Raw genomic sequence first — 20039 nt, forward strand, 5'->3', positions numbered from 1 at the left:
TTGTCTATTGTTCCTTTGCAACTAATTGCTCAATAGATTTGACAAAATGATGGTCGAAGAAAGACATGAAATATGACATACCACAATAGTCTTGGAGTATGTGTACTTGTCATTTATTTACATAAAAAAAGGAAATGTAAAGCGTTTCAAACAATAAAACAATGCAGTAAAGTTAAAAAAATAATAATAATTAAAACAGAGACTATCAGGGTGAATGAAACTATAGTACTGGAGCCAAAATTGTTTGTAGCCCAATCTACAAAATACAAATGTGCTCAAAAAAGATCAAATGTGTCCGAGAAATAGCCCACAGAGTGAATGCTAGATACACACTGGAGGACATTAGGATTTGGGTCTCTTGGAGGTGGTGGTGTTGGTCCTGCCATCCTCTTCTGGTGGTCTTGATGACCGTCACCTCTGGAGGAGGGCAGAGGAGTAGGGACTGGGGTGGGCCTCTCTGTCTGTTGCTGGCATTAGTGTACTTGACCCAGATGTAGAAGTACCACAGACAGGGGCAGATGGGACCGGAAAAGCCCTGCACATGCAATTATAGATATCAAAGAGCACCCCAGTCAAGAAGCTCATTTTGTCATCATGATTGCATATTTCTAACATGAGCTCCCTCTGCACCTCTTTGATACCCTGGAGCTCGGTTGGGACCTGGCCCCTCCCGTCTTAGGACTGCTGTACTGCTCTCAAGACTCGGTCGATGGGGGTCTGGGTCAGAGTGAAGGCAATGGGCTCACTCTCCTGGGGCACAGATTCCCTCCCAAGACCCCTAAGCTAAACCCACTAACCTGTGCCCTGGAGACAATGGGCCCCATACCATTGGGTTCTGGCACAACAGGAGACAGTGTTTTGTGGTGTCAGAACAGCAGCCAGGACTGGGGGGTGCAGGGTGCGGGGTTGTGCACAAGACTGGTGTTGGGTTCCTGTGGACACAGGAAGAGGCGGTATCCATAGGCTGAGATGTGGTTTCAACTGGTGTGGGCGGTGCAGCTGTAGGCAGAGTGTGACTCACTGGAGCTGTCTGTCCAGACAGACCAGATGGGCCAGGCTGCTCCCGATCATCTGGACTTAGAGGAGTGGAGTCTCAGTGAAGGCTTGTCCTGGTCTGGAGAGGAGGTGCCATGAGTGATTGACGGTGGCCCACTGTGCTGGGGTGTTCGGCCTGAAAAGAAGGCTGACAACATGCAGCTAAAATCTGGTTTGTACCTCAAATGTGTATTTAGTTGCAAATGAGGCAACCTTACAAAGAACATTGAGAATGATAGAATGATTAGGACTTTGTGTACTGATCATTATTTTACACAAGCAGGCTGATGTACACAGATGCCAACTCCAGTGATGATGATGTAGAAATATCCTGAAATGCAAAATGTTATTTCTGATGTGGATACATTACATGTATCAGTCCTTCAACCCAACATAGTAGTGAGTAAATTTGAGTACTAGACCTGTCCAAAGCCTAGCACGCTAAAAGAATTAGACAAACTGTAGCTCAACTTAAAAGTAAAACTGGCATTGGTCATCATATTGGCAGTGCTAAGTAAATTGTGAGTGGATACTACTTCTATTCGGCATGCCACATATGGTAGCAAATCTTGGATTCCACTGACTATGAATTATGTGAGCAATTACATCAACACAGCAACTGACATTTTCATACATTCCATGACAAAGTGACTGAGAAATGCACAACTTTTTGATATGTGAGCATATATGGCAGTAAAGGAAGGTAAGCCAACATTGCATTGTACTATTGTTTTGCAGATACAAAAAAGGGCATCATGGTAGTTGTAGTCATCAGTTAACACCATGGACAATAGTTGTTAAAAAGTGAGCTACACATATCTATTTCAAAAGCTGTAGTGGAGATGAGCATACATTTACAGATTTTACAGACACACATGTATGATGTGAGTTGGCCTAAAATACCACTTACAAGCACTATACCATCATGTGCAGACTGAGTGAGTTTTAGAGCTTCCAGGATGTAGGATTGGCAAGACCTTCTCCTCCCAGGAAAATAGTTGTAATGGGGGCTGGAAGAACCACCATCAGTCCTCTTGGCCTCCAGGTGATGCTTGGAGGCTAGGGAGCACGCTTTTTCCAGCAGGTCGTTCCACTGCTTCCTAATTTCCTCCTGTGTGCGCAGATTGTTAGCTACAGCATTCACTCTGTCCACTATTCTGGTCCAAATTTGCCTTTTCTGAGATATGGATGTATTTCGTAGTTGGGCTCCCAACAATTCTGACTCTACTCTAATATTTTCATCCACCATGACAGACAATGCTCCCTCTATAAAACGTGGATTCCTCTTCCCTGCCATAGTGAATAATTGTAAAAAAAAAAAAATAATAATCTAGTGCCCAATGAGATAAAGGATAATAAATAAAAGTGGTAGTTACAAAAAACACAGGGGTATACAAACACAAAAAAGCACGTCTCCTGTCCAAATGGTGTTCTACAGTGTGATGGCAAAGGATCATGGTCTGAAACGGAGTGTGTTTTATAGAAAGTTTTGCAGGTGTTCACAATTGTCCAATTTACAACAGGTGTGGGCTGCTAGCATCCAACCAATAGCCACAGACATAGTACAATACTGAACGGGTTCTGCAATAGACTCCTGCTATCATGAGACCACCACTGAAACACCGCCAGTACAGCTGTGGAATCTAAATAGGGCCGGAGGGAACCTGCCATCAAAACGGCGACGGAGTGCTAATCGCCAACATTGGAGTCCGCCACGTGAAAGTACACTCCGTTGACGCAGACTGTGGCAGACCCACCATAGATCTAAATAGGGCGCGCGGGCTGCGTCAGCTAGATGGAGTACTTGGGACCGCCGCAGCAGATTGGCGGTAGGACCAAGTCCGTAAACTTGATTTGGGGCTCCACTGGGAGCCAGAGGGGTGCTTTTATGGCTGGCCTGAAATGCTCTTATATCTGTAAAAGGCACACTTTGGTGCTGTGATTTTAAGACCTTTTTTATGTGTGTATAACATTTCTTCGGAAATCCTCTACACATTATGAGATTTTTTTCCCTTCTACAAAATAATTTTACGCTCATCTTACAAACAGAAGGCCTAGCTAGAATGCTTCCGCTGCACAAGGTATTCAACACTTTTATAGAATCCAAGAAATGAAGGTATCTGCTGGAGTGAGGGACTTGTTGGGAAAACTTTAAGGGAGCTCTACTGGGCCCTCAAGACAAGGCAATCTACCCACACCTGTTGGCACTGAGACCCAAGAGATCACAGGTAATAACATCCAAGAGTCTGAACAACGAGGATGGACCAATTGTTAATGTTTAAAATGAGAAAGAAGACCTTAACCACATCTGACACTCCAAGATCAAAGTATCCATTGATACCAGCTTAGAGTGAGACAGTTATGCAAAGTTTGGGACTTGCAGTCAATGAGTGCGGTTGAGACACTCATGTGCCTTCTTTTTCCTGCTCCGTAACTCTGTACTTACTTGACCATTAGAGGTCCGAGTTTGATCACGCATTCACTACGAATTACTTATCTCTAATGAACTTACGCACAAAGTAATATTTGTTGTGAAGAGATGGCGCTATAGGTGCTTCCAGATAAAGAATGTATCCAGTAAAGGTCTCAACTCACATGCTCCCCTTGGCCTACTCTCATTTGGTCTACAATCAGTTCCCATGGAGAGAAGTGCTGCTGTTGCACATATTGGAGGAACTCAAACCCTTCTGTTTTTGCTGTTCAGTGATGGCAATCATATGTCATAATTTATCTGGGCTACGGCAGATCTCACAACGTGCTCTGAGCTGCGTCGCCAAACATAAGAAATACATTGAAATACTACAATCACAGCCCAATAATCTGCTTCACTAAAGTACAGAAAAGAAATAAATGCACATCAGTTTCTTGAAACATCATCAAAAGCCCAGCCACCCATGTGCTTGAAGGTCTTGTCTGCACCAGCACTGCGTTATCCAGATAGCAATGCAAAATGGTCTCTAGATGGTTATCTCCTGTCATCAACAAGAACCATCAGCAACATATCACTACAACTTGGCATCATACAAGATCTGCTACAAAAGGCCATATGCATTCGCTGAATCTCCTGCAGCAATACAACAATAAGAATGCCTAATTTATGACTGATGGTTTTGACTGCAGTCGTTTAATAGACATCGAAGAGCAACTACTGAAAGTATTTGACCAACATCAAACTTCGGCCCATGACATCAAGGACCATAGCACCTTAGACATGTGAGGCAGGGTCTGCTAGTTGCCAGTATAGGATACAGTTGCACACAACCCTGGATCACATGACTATTATAAGCCACTCAGAGCAAATTAAGTTCAGACATTTTCTGCTAATGAAAACAAGAATTGTGCTACCAAGGCCCAGGCCCTGGACCATCGCCATAGCTACATAAATCATACATAGACATAGGCCCTCCTGGAAAACACTGACAAATGATACATGGTGCCTTTTCTATATTTTACAATTAAATACAAATACTGCTGTGCATAACCAGGATCTGGAAACCAGTCAGAAATCTGGGACTGCAAAGGTCACATACATAAGTAGATGAAGGAGAGCAGGTAATGGTGAAATGGACCCTTAAAAGAAGAGCTTTTCAATAGGTTTATCCCAGGACCTACACCATTCCAATGGCCTATGTCATAACTCCGGGGAACCCACAAATAGTATGTTACAAACCTGAGTTTTGTGTTAGCCCTGTGACTATTGTTTGTCTCTCCAATGAATAGAGATGAAAAAGTTTCAACTGGTTTAAAAGAAGGAGCCTCATTAGTCGGACACATAAAACAACAAATCACACAACTACTGCCTCAAAGTTATTATTCTATCTCCACTGCTTAGTTTGTAAAATAAATAGTGCTGAGGCCCAAAGTTTCGTTCAGAGGCATGCAGCTTGGGCTATCAAATGTCGAGATGTTGAGTACCAGGACTGCCTCTTCTTGATTCCACTCATGCCTCTTTCATCCATCAGACACTTCCTGCCCTGTCATCTTACTTTTGCAGGTTCTTTTTCATTAATGCTTTCTCGCTTTGTCACTGATTTTCTGTCTTTCTCTTCATTCCCACCCTTATTGCTTTTCTTTATCTTGCTCTGGATCAATGTCTGTTGAGATAAAAAATAAGTGGCAGTACCAAAAAAATGAGTGCTGGGGGCTCCACCAGCCCAAATAAGCACGGTGTAACTCCACCAAGGGGCAAGCGAAACCTTCAAACTGATGTGTTGGACTCGTACAGTCGTCTGAGTTTGAGGCCACTAAAATGTAAGTAAATCAACACAGTATTACAAGCCTACCAAAACTTAATATCAGCCGCAGACCAGTAAACTGTATTTAAAAGATTCAACCAGAAACTCATTGACCTGAGGTCTGAGGACTAGAGATGTGGGACAAGCTGAAGCGAATGATGTGTTTAGAGTAGGGCTACTTCAGATTTTGAAAAGATCTAAACAGTGCACTTAGGGCCTAATTATGAGGGGGTCGGTGTATGCCAACCCGTGCTTAATCCCATTTACGCATGAGTTGGAAGTATGAGTTGGAAGGTATTTAATGCATCCCATTAACATGGGATGCATTAAATACCTCAACCTTCGGTCAAACCTGCCGAAATTTAACAACGGAAAAGCATACGATATTTACTAGATCATGCAGATTTTTGTGTATTAAACACCAAAATCCGCATGTTATTCCCCACAAACTCATAATAGGCGCTATTAATCACACTGAATAAATAACATACCCCGTGGTATTGTTATTTATCAGGTGCAATGATAGCACCTATACTCATAATCGGGCCTCCGACATCAATTAGGGGTAGCAAGGGTTAACAGCTGCTAGCGGTGGCTGGCTATTCTCTCACTGCTCCTGGTCTCAGAAATCATGAAGGCCCTGCAAGGAACAGAAAGAATTTTACAGTAGCAGCCTTGTTTAGTTTAGTTTGAGCAGTTTGTACTCATTGTCAATCATGTGGGCCCATCAGGAAAACGTATGCACCATTCAAATGCTTATTCAGGATCCACTGTTGAGCAGAAGTTATGTTGGTGCACTGTGCAGTATCTCTCTGGTCTCTTAGTCTCAGCATGGTCCAAAGTGGCATTTGCTTTGTTTACCAAAAAATGTAAGTGATTTACCTGCATGAAATGTGTTCTGTTGTGCAGAATACTGGCGAGCCAGCCATAGATGTCATTAGTGAAATCTTGGAGCTGGTGCTAAAGTGAGTGGTAATGCTGATCAGTTATGAGGTAGTATGAAGAGATACGTAGTGAATTCCAGAAGCTATGTTTGTTTTGTCAATGACCTGAAGATGCTTTGCAGTACTAGCCCCTGGGTAGCCTTCAATTTAGAACACTACTTGAGGCTTGCTCATGTTTATCCTGAGAGAGGTTCCAGATTCTTCAGAGCATAAATGGTGTTTTCAGAGAAGCACACTCCCTGCCTCAGTTTAAGAGCTTCAGGTTGAGAGGTGGACCTGTAACTAGTGCCCATGGATACTTTGCTGATGCATAGTTTGACAGCATATGGAGCCCCATATCCCTGGTGTGACAGGCAGACAATCAGATCAGAATGAAAGAAAAATCAAAATGGATTTGAATACCTGGAAATATGATTGTGAGTAGTGAGGAAAATGCTGATGCTATCACACAGAAAGTAGGGAAGGTACTGATAACTCACATTACAGGCAATGAACCTCCAGGAAGGACATAGTTAGTTCACAGGGATATATTTACAGTATTTCTAATGGGAATACTAGTAAACAGATACTATTCCCTTCCGACTGAATGTCTGTAGGAAGAAGGGTGCTAGTCTGAATTATAATCAGCTGAGGTCTTGTTTTCCATGATTGCCACGAAGTAAAAAATGATTTTGCTTTTAAAACCTTTGCTGTTATTATTCCATAAATTAAATATTTTAAATTAATCAGAAGCAGAATTATCGACCTATTGCCTCAGGGTTTACTTGTTTCAACATTCAACATAATGATGTACAATCATATCAGATGTGGACAGTATTATTTTGAATGAAAGCATGAAACTGGATATTTGGATATGAGGATGATATTCGCCACAAATGCTTCTTTTAGGTATAGGCAAAGGCGAGGCACCCCGGAAAGATACATTTATGCTTAATTACAGTGTAAATCAAAAAAAAAATGAAACTACCACGAAACAAGCACTGACAACCCAGTAAGTTTCGCCTTTGGGACCTACTGGCACTGCCAATGGTTTTTGGCAATTCTGTGCAGCATTCCGGTGCTGTGTATCATGGCTAATTAGAACAAGCATTTACAATGCATCGGGTCTCGCGTTTGCTCACGTTAGAGCCGATCGCGATGGAAACTCCTACCCCGACTTTTCACCTATCAGGCAAAAGTGCATTTTTGTACATAACCCGAAAAAGTGAAATCAAGTATGTAAAGCGCTCGACTTCTGCCAAGCGAGATCGGGCTCGTAAATTAGAGAAAAAAAAGTCCACGAACCCGATGGAAAACAGCGAGCCTCGCATGTTTTCTGTACTTGGTCGCTGCGCTGGAGGAGGGCTAGCCACCGGAAAAGGCATGACATATGCGTGCCTTCGACTAATGAAGGCAAGCAGATTTTATTAGGGAAGCCCACCAACCAATAAAAAACACTGACGTGAAGTTGACAGGGCTCCGAGCCCTTTTCTAAATACCAGAGAGTCTCGCTGCGAAACGCATGCGCGAGCGCATGCAACGCAGGCTCGACCCTAAAAAAGGCACTAAGACCCAGCCACTGCAGCCATGCCATTTTGTAGGCAAGTGGATGCACCCAACACACGCACATGCCTTCAAATGGCACATGCAAAAAGTACAGCTGATGGGGGAATGCTGAACAAATCAAAAATTCACCCCGAGTCACAGATTTGGGTTAAGTCCACCATTTTTTGCTTGCTATGACATTCCAGTATGGACCCAGCCGGATACAAATCAGTCTTGAGCCATGGAAACAGCCCAGCCCGAACTGGGCTTGACTGAGTCCAAACTGGGGTGGCGTGGTGAACAAAACAAAACGATGGATTAAAACCAGATCTGTGACTGTGGATGAATGTTTAATTTATTGAGCATTCCATCCATCATCTTTTCTTTTTGTTCAAAATGACACAGGCACATTTTTAAACTTTTAATTTACTAATCCGAGATGTATCGATAAATGTTTAAAAACAAAGTTGTGTGTGTTTTTTTTTTATCGTAAAAGCAGGCAGGGCAGATGCATCACAGAAGGCACAGCTGGGGGAAACAACACTGAAGGTGCAGGAGGGGTAGAACAGCAAGGACAGCGAGGGCAGTGTGGGTCGTAAGAGTAGCACACAGACAAGAGAAAGTAATGTGGCACACAGCTGGGGGTGAGACGCAGATGTGCGAGAGAAAGCAATGTGAACTTGCTGGGGGGAAAAGCACACGAGCAAGAGATGGCTATATGGGGGGAGACAAGCACACAAGCGAGAGAAAGAAATATGACTGTGGTTAAGGGGGAGGGGAAAGAGAAGCACTTTTGTAGTGCTTAAGTGAAGAGAAACAACCATTGGCAAAGCCAACAGGTCTCGCCTTTAGGACCTATTGGCTTTGCCAATGGTTTTAAGTAATACTGTACATAATCCCCCATGCTGTGCAATGAACTATGGAGCAAACAATTAAAGGCATTAGGGCGCAGCTATGCTACTTTGTAGGTACACACACACCATGCAAGCGCCTGCCTACAAAATGATGCAGGTGCTTTTATTTCTTTTACATTACCAATCTGAGTTGGATAGGTAAACAGAAAAACAAAGTACTACATTCTTTTTTTATTGTTTCCCGGCATCGGCAAGCAACAGAGACGGTGGGGGAACACTTTTATTGGTGCCTGAAAGCTGCTAGATATACAAGGAACTCTGCGGAGAGCGTGAGAAGCGAGTGATTATGCCGGCCAGGCCTGCTGATGTTGTTATTAGGGGCCAATATTGCAGCACTACTGCAAAACCGGCCCCCAGTAACAAAGCCACCCCCCACTCCTCCAGTTTCCTGGGGAAACGCCCGATTGCAGTACTGCCAGTCTTGCCCTAAACGCAATCTCAATCATCCTTTCTAAAACTTGTTATTTTTTTTCTGAGAGATTTTATGTCATTCTAACCATACCATGCACTACTCTGCTTCTTCCCTGGCCTCTAGAATACGGAGAGGATTACACAAACGTGTTTTTAAGAAGGGACAGCCACAGTTGTGGGACACATAAATTGTCGTTCATATACGCCTAATGCTTGGTAGGGACGTCACAAGGAGGGTGCATGCAATGCAATGCAATTTACCTGGGCCCCTCTTTGAAGGGTCCTACACTTAGCTAAACATAGTGAAGAAGAAGGTTAACAAATCACACAAAACGAAGGAATCGGGGTCTGGCCTGGCCCTTAACCTGATTCCAGCCTCCAGAGCAGAGGTCCTTCTCTGGAGCAAGACATTTTTTTTGTACTTCTTTCTGGTGGCTGAGGAGGAGGCGCTGCTCTCTAATTTACAATGCAGTGTGTATTTTCCTAATTTCAACAATTTTGACAAGGCCAATTGGTTGACCTTTGTGCAGTAAAAAAAACTTCACTTATGAGACACTCACTAGGTCGAAAGACAGAGGACAGATAAATGTAGGAAAGCATGAAAACAAGGCAGAGAGGGAATGTACTTTGCAAGACTCCGGGTAATTCTGCTGCAGCACACAATTTATTTGTAACGCACGAGCAATTGCTGTTGGGATGGATATCTAGAATCCCTAAACTAATAACAGTTGAATGGATGGTTAACACAGCATTTCGTCTTTCAATTGCTTTGCTTTTCAGAGGATTAATCGGCACAGCCGACATCTCTCAATGAATCCTCTCTAGTGAGTGAAAATATGCATTGTAAATGCAGAATACTGTCAGCTAAGTTACACTCTTCTACATTGCACTTTATTTTCTTGTTTTAAGGAAGTCTTCTTAAACCTACTCTATAGTATCAATGTACTACATAAGCAAAGCACATCATAAAATACACGTTTATACCTTTTTGTGTATTGCATTTAAAATTTGACTCATAATAATACACACTGTTGCATAGAACAAATTTTAAATTAAACATTAGTCCCAACAAATACATGTTTGTGAAAGCACTGACAGATATATCTGCACTTGCAGGCAAGCAATGAATCCTAAATGAGTGATGCTCAGAGGCTGGAAATCCTTGTAAACAGTACTAAAATCCAATCATGTATTACACAAAAAGACAAAACGAGTATTATAGTACCACATTGCCACCATCTCAGAATTAAGGAGACATTCATAAAGCACTCTGTCTGCGCCTTGTGGTTTATAAAGGTCACCAGGACCCCTTGATTGCAATACTGGCCCATAATACACAGTTCCCATTTATGTATATGTGTGTATATATATATATACACACAAACACATACATACACACACACACTGCTATTTATTACCATTGTTGGGGCAATGAATAAAAGAGGCAGAAACCTGAATGGGTCATAATGCCCCTTCTCTCGCTAAGCAACATTCTGAATTTCTATGCTATAGCATTTTTTCATTTGTGTCTTTAAAACAATAACTAACTAAAACCAGGACGCAAGGAGTTAAATATGTGCATGTCAAAGATAAGATGGACTACTCGTACACCTCCGTGACGTCTACACAGGTTTTTTCAGGAAAAACAAGCTGAGTGCAATATCGCTTTGCAAAGAAGCTGTATTTCCACTTCATCGGCTGTGAGCACCAATGCTAAGCAATCCCCAATTTGCAAGAGTTTTTATGGGTTTTCTCAATAAGTACTTACAGCGATATTACATGTGACAGAAACCGAATCTTATTAGGCAGGTGCATATCTTTCTCACAAGAAGAACGAAAAAAGAGCTTAAAAGATGCAAGAAAAGTAAACTTGCAGACACTGAGCTAGTCATTTGTGAATCCTCGCTTAGCAGAGATTGAGGCTAAACACGTCAGAGGCGAGAAGGCAATGCAGACTACTATGCACAACATAAGCAAACAAAATGACAGTAAATTAATCAACATGGCCTCAACTATTACAGTGGTTTTCAAAGCAAGCAATTTCAGCAATTCTTCATAAGAAAAGTAAAATCGCATTGAAGACATATCTTGGCCATAAGAGAGCTGTTACCATATATAAAGCAACTGCTGATCTGCAATATGTGTAGAAGTAAAGTTATTTTCTCATGTCAAGTTCAATCTACTGGATAATGAACTGAAATTTGACCTTTGCACTGAAGTAATAAATATGTAAATGTGTGTGTATTAGACCAATTGCTCTTAATAACATGTTTGGGCCACGTTCATTCTCACTTCCACGGCATGCGATACGTTTTGAGCCGTTTGACGAATCTGCATGACAGGTTCCATAAAAAATACGTATCACATTTTGAGTTCAGCATGCCAAGCGTTGTGCAGATTTGTCAAGATGGGGTGGAAATGAAAGCGGAGGGAACTTAAAAAGTAATATTTCCCATTTTTAATTTCCATAGAAGTATTTGCTCTGCACTACAGATAAAAATGATGAGCAGAAATACACCAAACGTGGCATGAAACAAGAAATTTACTTAGGATATGCTTTAACATAGCAAAGAGTTTCCTTATTCAAAGGCTCATATAATCAGAACCATTTGGATTAATACTAAAACTTGAAATTTATGGCACTCGCCCTAGTTCATAGAGAGTGCCACTAGTGTAATTTCATAGGTACCACCAGAGGCTTAATTTCACAGTGAATATTGTATGCCTTTGCTATGTTGCACAGTGAGCTCCAGGATTTCAAATACATATTTCACAGTGGGTTTCACAGGCCTTATTCTGGTGAGAAGCACTTGTCTCATTCCACAATCCACAGGCTTCATTCGTGGTGGACGCTGCAAGGTTCCTTCAAGTACCAAGGACCTCATTTCATTGAGGCACCCCAGAACTTTCATGGTGAGCATCGTAGGCGCCCTAGAGACCTCCATGTCTGAGGTTGCTGGCTCCATTCTACTGTGGATATGGATTCATTGCACAGCCGACAGCACAGACTTCATTTCACAATTAGCTCCATAGGCCTCATTTCACAGCCAGCACAACAGACCTACCACAGTGTGTACCATGTCTCACTCCACTGCGAACACTGCAAGCCTACTACAGGTAGCACCACAGGCTTAATTCTACAATACGCACCAGAGGCCTCATACTACATTAAGCACTGTATGCTTTATTCCACAGAGAGCACCACATATCTCATTCTACAGTGAGTATCATATGACACACTCCACAGTGAGCACAGTAGATCTCATTCTACCACCAGCAACAGAGTCCTCATTCCATAATGAGCACTACAGATCGGACTCTACAGTGAGCAACACATATCTCATTTGACAGGTAACATTATAGGCCTCATACGACAATAAGCACCAGAGGCCTCAGTCCATAGTGGGCTCCAAAGTCCTTGTTCCAGTAAGAACCATAAATGCCACAAGTCTCATTCCCAAGCGAACACAAAGACCCCCAACAAGCAGAACACTGCAATGTTACCTTTTACGCTGACTGAGATTCCCATGGCAGCCTCTCGCAATGAGCGCTTCTTCTTCCACTTGCCGTCATCGATGCTGTAGAGCTCCACCACTTTCAGGGGCATCTGATTTTCCCCCAACCCTCCGATCACCATGATGCGCTTACCCAGAGCAGCCACTGCCACGCCAGCCCTTGGAGTAGGCATGGGGGGCAAGGAGTTCCACTGGTTGGCCTCCGGAGAGTAGACCTCAAAAGAGTCCATGGGTAGCCCATTGTCATCACAGCCCCCGATGGCATAGACCTGTCCCCCCGCCTCCACTAGCGAGCAGTAGACCCTCTTGCTCGGTAAAGGTGCCAAGGTCTGCCAGTGGAAGTCTTTGGCACTGGCAAGGTCCATTATATGTCAAGATATGCTCACCCAAGGGCAGCTCCCGCCTTCTGCAGCACCACTAAGAAAGAAAAGACAAAAATGAAGACTTATCAGAGCAGAGAACTTACAGAACGATTGTCTGATGGAGATATGATTACTGCAAAGGTACAGTCTGATCAAAGCCCAAATGCTGGCATTTTAACTGGCTTCTGAGGGGTCATTACTGGCATAATAAACATCTGAAAGAGACATGATGACTAGAAAAAGGAGCAGTCTTCTGAAGGTAGTAATGCTGGCACAACAGCAGGCTGATGGGATCAACTTCCTAGCACAGCAGCTGCCTGGTGGAGCTCGTTTACTTGCACAGTAGCTGGAGATGAGGGCTGGAACACTGGTACCACAACTGATGATGGGATCTCATTAGCATCTGGCTAATGAGATCAGATCCCTAGCGCAATAACTAGTTAATGGGATCTGCTGCCAAAATAATAAGACACTGTGAATCCCAATGAATTATTTCTGATCTAATTTACAAACCAAAATACATACAAGGTCCACAGATTCCATACATGCACTTCAGAGAAGGAAATTTGTCACTGTCTTTCATCAAATATTTTATTATCTTATATATATTTAAAAATAAGGGCCAGGCTGAGGTAGATGTCAAGAATGTGTAAGGCATCAGTTGCTCAATAAACTCTCAATAACGTTTTTGAAAATTCAGTCAAGCCCTCTATAGTCATTGACGTTTTGACCCTGTTGACAAACGTCTACGGGTCTCATCAGGACAGACAATCATCAGTTTGACACCCTCTGTCTAAGCTGCCAATAATGAGTGTTTGCATTGTTCAGCACTCTGTCCATCATCCTTTTGTGTTCTAAAGCTGCCCTAAGTGGGAAGGGTATGCCCACAAGTGGGTCCCGTGCTCACTGTGCCACTGGATTCAAGTTAGCCTAGCTGATGAAGGGTGATACCCTGACACTGGTCCCAGGATGCTTGTTTCTGGTCCAGGCAGGACCTGGCTCAGCAGTTCGGCATGGACTGTCCCATGAGGAACAGGGTCAAGACTGATTTGCATATGGCTGGGTCCAAACGGATGGCATGGCGAGCAAAACAACAATGGATTAAACCCAGATCTGTGACTGGGGGGGGGAGGGTGAGAGCATTGTTCAGCACTCAGTGCATCATCATTTTGTGTTGCTTAAGCTGCCAATAATGCCATTTAGTGCCGATATAAATGTGCAGAAGAACTGTAATGACGGCAGGAATGCAGGCAAAACAAATGAGTGATGGGATCTGCTCATTAGCTTAATAACAAACTAATGGGCACCGATTACAGGCACATTTGATATGATATTCTAATGAGGAAAGAATACTGGAATAAAAACCGTCTGATGGGAGCGGACTACTGACTTCAATCCCGGTCTGATGAAGCATTACTATGGGACACTGTTACTGGCACCACATCTACGTGACGGATGCATGCAAGCCTCATCGATATCTCTGGTGTACAAAGTGCTCTTTGGTGCAGACAGATTCTGCCTATATTTTATCCTCACAGTTGTACACAGTGTTCTTTGGTAGCACACAGACCCTGTCTCTATTTTATCCTCACAGTTCTAATAATGAAAACATCCTTTGACCTTCCTTCCTTGAAGAAACACAAATGTAGAGTGATAATATGTACTACCCTTTTACAGCACTAGTCTCAAAGAAAAAAATAATATATTACACTCTGTACATAAGCATATTTGGTTTATACAATGGCATTTTTTTTATATGCAATTGCTTTAACAAAATGCAATTAACCAAAACTGGAATGCAAGGGGTTAAATATTTGCAGTAAGGTAAAAAAAAAAAAAAAAAAAAAATCACACTGGCGATATATATCACCATTAGGAGAGCTGTTTCCTTGTGTAAGGTTTTAATTACATGAAATCTATGAGCCGGTAAATAAAATTGGGTTTTTCTCGTCATATTTGCTATACTATGGTATATACATGAATTTGTCATTAGCACTGTAGTAATAAATGTGAATGTGCGTTTAGTAGTACAGTGTCGTTTTCTAAATAACGCATGTTATAGGGCCACGTTTATTTTTACAGGCATATAATTCATATATTGATGCCACGACGGTGTAAAATAATGTTGCCCAATAAACGCACCTAGGGAGCAACTCTCCTAATGTTTTACCACAGGACAGACGTCAGAATGAAAGGTTGAATCTACACAAGCAAAATTGGAATCGGGACCTGCAAAGTACAGACACATCTCTAAAAGACACTCAGCACCTGAGCCAAACATCTTCAGACATACCTTGGGTTATATTTACGAAGAAAGGAAAACGAGGCATTGTTAAAGCAGAGAGGGTGTTTGCCTTACCCCGTCCTTCAGCTCCCTGTCGGAGACACAGCATCCTAGCTCCAATCTCGGTAACTTAGCAACGTCCGCGTACAGTCCCTCATCAGCACCACAAGCTGGCTTACTTCTGAGTGCAGCTGGATAGAAGTGATGGGGGGAGGCAAGGATGGAACTTTGTGTCACGGTCTAACAATCAAAGTCTTCAATGCGGGGATAGCTTCCTGGTCACAAAACGTTCTTCTACAAGGACCACCTTTCTTATAATCGTTTCTTTAGCACAGGTAGGCAAATATATGTACTCAAGACTGCTCGGTGTGTCACTGGAAGCCAATAAACAAAATATTATCGTCTCATCGTTGCTGTTTACGTAAGACCTTAGAACTACAAATACGAGGCGGGGGTCACAATGCCGGGGTGTAAATGGATCGTGGGTGGGATGTGAGCGAGGAGGAAATAGGGGTGAGGTCAGAGAGCACAACTGTCCGCCTGGAAGAAGTACACAAAAAGCATAACCATATAAGGATTCTCGCTGATGGCAGGACAAAACGCCTAGCTCGGCCGACTCCTGTGGCAGATGTTCCGGGGAAGAATGCACTGTAGAACAGCCCCCCGCCCCCCAAACGGGTCACCTCCCTTTACCCATCCACAAACACACAGGGCTACAGTGCACATGGTTCGCTTCTACATTCAGAGACGGGTAGTAGAGTGGGGGTTGCACCCCCATCTGCTTCCCCGGATACAGCGTGCAGTGCTCCACTCCAGTGAAACGCTGAAGCGACTAAGCTTTAGGGTGCAGCGAGCGATTTATCGCTGTTGCGAATAGGACGAAGGGAGCTCTTTGCCTGCAAAGCGCTGTGCATTGCTTATAGTTCAAGAGGGCTGTAACAAAGGTGGATATTTGACCGGAACCAATGCACCTCGAGAAGGCAAGGTGCCATGAAGTGAACATTTACATTAGTTCTGTGAATTTATAGGTAAGATGGTCCCTGCTCTCAGCTTTGAAAATGCACCAGACTATGTAATATGGTGGGCACAGTGTATACCATATCACAAAGGCCTGTCCATGGGGCTGTCCCAGGACTTCTGGCCTTCAGAGACCGTGACCTGCTAGGATTCCCTTCACGCACCCGCCACTGCCCTTGGGCAGGCCTCACCTCGACAGAAGTTAAGTTGATATAGCAGGGGGTGAGCAGGGCAGCTGGTGCGGACTTGTGACAGCGCCGCCGCCAGGGGGACTCTTACCATTAAATGGTTCTGACGGAGGCAGAATATGACATCCACTCGTTATCACTCGCCGCCGGCTCCAATTAGGGCGCGCTGAGGAAGATGAAGGACGGCGCGCGCGGGATGAGAGGCAAGGCAGCCCGGGGCGGGGGTTACCGGAGACGCTGTGGAAACAGGAGACTAATAATCACGGGATCGTGCGCCGCTTTCCTTGTAGAGCCGCCGATCCGCGGCCTAGTTTAGTGGCGGAGACAAAGTGCCACGAGCCGTAATGAAGCGGAGCGCATCAATTCAGGTATATGGAGCAGAGAGGGGATGACAGGGCTGGCTCAGAGGGGACGCTCCCCCGTCCGAATCTGCACCCCCTACGTCAGAGGGTGCTTTTTCTTTCAGCTGCTTCCTGCATGTTTCAGCTCGTGTGTCCGTCTCTGCTCCCCCAACGCGATGTTGTGCAATGCGCGACCAGTCACAGCAACACAGATTCAAACGAGATGTTTAACCCTTCGCTGCCAATGTTTAACCCCTTCGCTGCCAGGCCTTTAACTTCTCAGGTGCCAGGGATTTTTTTGTCGATTTGGGGCTCTTCGCTTTTAGGCCCTCATAACTTTTTGTCCACATAAGCTACACAAGCCAAATTTGAGTCCCTTTTTCACCACATCCCAGGGAATCGACAGGTACCCAGACTTTGTGGGTTCCCCTGAAGGAGACAAATAAATTTGCCAAAATGCAGCAAAAATTTAGTTTTTTCAAATAAGGGAAAAAAGGGCTGCAGAAGAGGGCTCGTGTTTTTTCCTTGAAAATGGCATTAACAAAGGGTTTGCAGTGCTAAATTCACCATCTTCCCAGCTTTCAGGAACAGGCAAACTTGAATCAGAAAATGCAATTTTTCAACCCAATTTTTGCATTTTACTGGGACATACCCCATTTTAATGTAGACAAAATTTATAATTCACCAAGGGGCCATTTGTGTACATCCTACAGTGTTTTCCTACAGAAATAACAACATAAATAAAAAATAATAAAATTGACGTCCAAAAAAACAACTGTTTTTCTCCACGTTTTACTCTGTAACTTTTTTCTGCGATGTTAGATTTTTGAAAGCAATACACTGTTACGTCTGCTGGACTCTTCTGGTTGCGGGGATATATTGGGCTTGTCGGTTCATCAATAACCCTAGGTACCCAGAGCCAATAAATGAGCTGCACCGTGCAATGGGTTTTCATTCTATATATCAGTTCATTTGCTGAAATATGAAGATTGAAAGATAGGATTCAAGAAAACCTTTGTATTTCCAAAATGGCCCATGACAAGGTGTTGAGAAGCAGTGGTTATTTGCACATCTCTGAATTCCGGGGTCCCATACTAGCATGTGAATTACAGGTCATTTCTCAAATAGATGTCTTTTTTACACACTGTCTTACATTTGAAAAGAAAAAATGTTGAATAAGACAAAGGCCAATAACACTTGTTCTTCTATTCTGTTTTCCCACAACTCTCCTGATAAAAATGGTACCTCACTTGTGTGAGTAGGCCAAGTGCCTGCGACAGGAAACGTAACATGGACACATCACATTTTTACATTGAAATTTGACGTGTTTTTTGCAAAGTGCCTATCTGTGGATTTGGGCCCCTAGCTCATTCAACACCTAAGAAAACCTAGCAAACAAGGACATTTCTGAAAACTAGATACCTATGGGATTACAGAATGGGTTGGCTTGTGGGGCACTCACCAAGTTCCTTTACCCAGAATCCTTTGCAAACCTCACAATTTGTCCCAAAAAAACATTTTCCTCTCATTTCAATGACACAAAGTTCTGTAATCTGAGAGGAGACACAAATTTCCTTCCACCCAGCGTTCCCCCAAGTGTCCTGATAAAAATGGTATCTCACTTGTATGGGTAGGCCTAGCGCCCGCAACAGGAAATGCCCCAAAGCACAACGTGGACACTTCACATTTTCCTAAAGCAAACAGAGCTATTTTTAGCAAAGTGCCTAGCTGTGGATTTTGGCTTCAAGCTCAGCCGGCACCTAGGGAAACCTACCAAACCTGTGCATTTCCCCCAAGTCTCCCGATAAAAATGGTACCTCACTTGTGTGGGTACTCCTAGGTCTCGCGACAGAAAATGCCCCATAACACTATCTGGACACATCAAAATGATCAAATATAAAACTACCTGTTTTGGCGGGGGGGGCACCTGCATTTTTGTTCCTGGATTCAGCAGCTATCTAGGAAAACCTACCAAACCCAGAGATTTCTGAAAAATAGACACTAGAGGGAGTGCAGGGAGGTTTGACTTGCGTGGATCCTCCAATGTTTTCTTATCCAGAATCCTCAGCAAACCTCACATTTAGCTAAAAAAATCGAAATTTTCCAACATTTCTGTTTGGGATCACCCCGCCGGGACGAATTTCCTACCACCCAATGTTCCCCTCAGTCTCTCGGTAAAAATTATACCTCACTTGTGCAGGTGGGCCAAGTGCCTGTGAAAGGGAAGAGCCAAAAACATGTGGAAATCGAGGGGGGAACCAAAGCGGGTCCAAAAAGGCAGTTTGAAATAAAAAAAAAATAGTCTGACAAGTGCAGCATTATTTTTATCGGTAAAGATGAGACAATGTTGAGAGGTAGGAAGTTTGTGTATTTCTGCAGATTCCGGAAGGTTCCATCACAAAAATGTAGTAGAAATGTGTGATTCCCAGCAAAGTTGGAGGTTTGCAAGGCATTGTGGGAATGAAAATTGTGTGGGGTGTATGTGAAGCACACTATCCTGGAATCAACCAGATGTTTAGTTTTCAGATGTGTCTAGGTGTTGTGGATGTTTCTAAATGGCAGCGTCCCAAAGTCCAAACAGCGCAGCCCTCAACATTCCAAGTGGCACACTTTTGAGAGTTACCAAGCTCTCATGGCCCAAACGTAAAACCAAGACCCAAAATAATTGGGGGGGGGGGAGGGCAGGAATGGCCTAAAAGTAATTAGGGCCCACCGGGAGTGACCCTTGCCTAAGGGTGGCTCCCCACATATTAAAAAAAAAGTTATCCCTGGTGTCTAGGGGTTTTCTGCCCACCCTCGGGGTAGATCGTCCTAATTATATTAGGCTGATCTGCCACCGTGGGGGCAGAAATGGCCTAAAAATGTTTTGCCCCTCCTTGGGAGCGGCTCTTGCCCAAGGGGCCACTCCCCTTATGAGTAACTATAAAAACAATAACAATTCCCTGGTGTCTAGTGGTTTCTGCCCTGTGGGCAGTAATGGCCTAAAAATAATTTGGCCTCCCAGGGGGTGACCCTTGCCTATGGAGTCACTCCCCACATATAAAATAATAAAAAGAAACCCCAAAAAAATATATCCCTGGTGTCTAGGGTCTTATATTAGGCCGATCGGCCCCCATGGGGTTGGTGGGGCCGGGCAGAAATAACCTAAAAATATTATGGGCCCCTAGGGAGCGACCCTTGCCCAAGGGGCCGCTCCCCTTATGTGTCAGCATGATAAAAAAAAAAAGAAATCCCTGGTGTCTAGTGGTTTCTGCCCCCAGGTGGGGCAG

At 43.6% G+C, this 20039-nt stretch overlaps 1 protein-coding gene across 5 annotated transcripts in view; it reads right to left on the reverse strand.

Annotated features, from left to right (window-relative positions):
* Positions 1-16980, reverse strand: part of KLHDC8A (kelch domain containing 8A) — a 74933-nt gene extending 57953 nt beyond the window's left edge. Inside the window, exons 1-3 of one of the 5 annotated variants that reach the window (XM_069238542.1) lie at positions 16521-16980; positions 15300-15598; positions 12568-12995 (exon numbers count right to left, since the gene is read on the reverse strand). In XM_069238542.1, the coding sequence (XP_069094643.1) occupies positions 12568-12943 (376 nt within the window). In that variant the 5' untranslated portion in view covers positions 12944-12995; positions 15300-15598; positions 16521-16980. Of the gene's footprint in view, positions 1-12567; positions 12996-15233 lie in introns of all 5 variants that reach the window. The other 4 variants (XM_069238546.1, XM_069238544.1, XM_069238543.1 and 1 more) reach the window with 4 other exon arrangements.
* Between the last annotated feature and the right edge of the window lie 3059 nt (positions 16981-20039).

This window comes from Pleurodeles waltl, chromosome 6, assembly GCF_031143425.1.
Source record: "Pleurodeles waltl isolate 20211129_DDA chromosome 6, aPleWal1.hap1.20221129, whole genome shotgun sequence".
Taxonomy (NCBI): Eukaryota; Metazoa; Chordata; class Amphibia; order Caudata; family Salamandridae; genus Pleurodeles; species Pleurodeles waltl.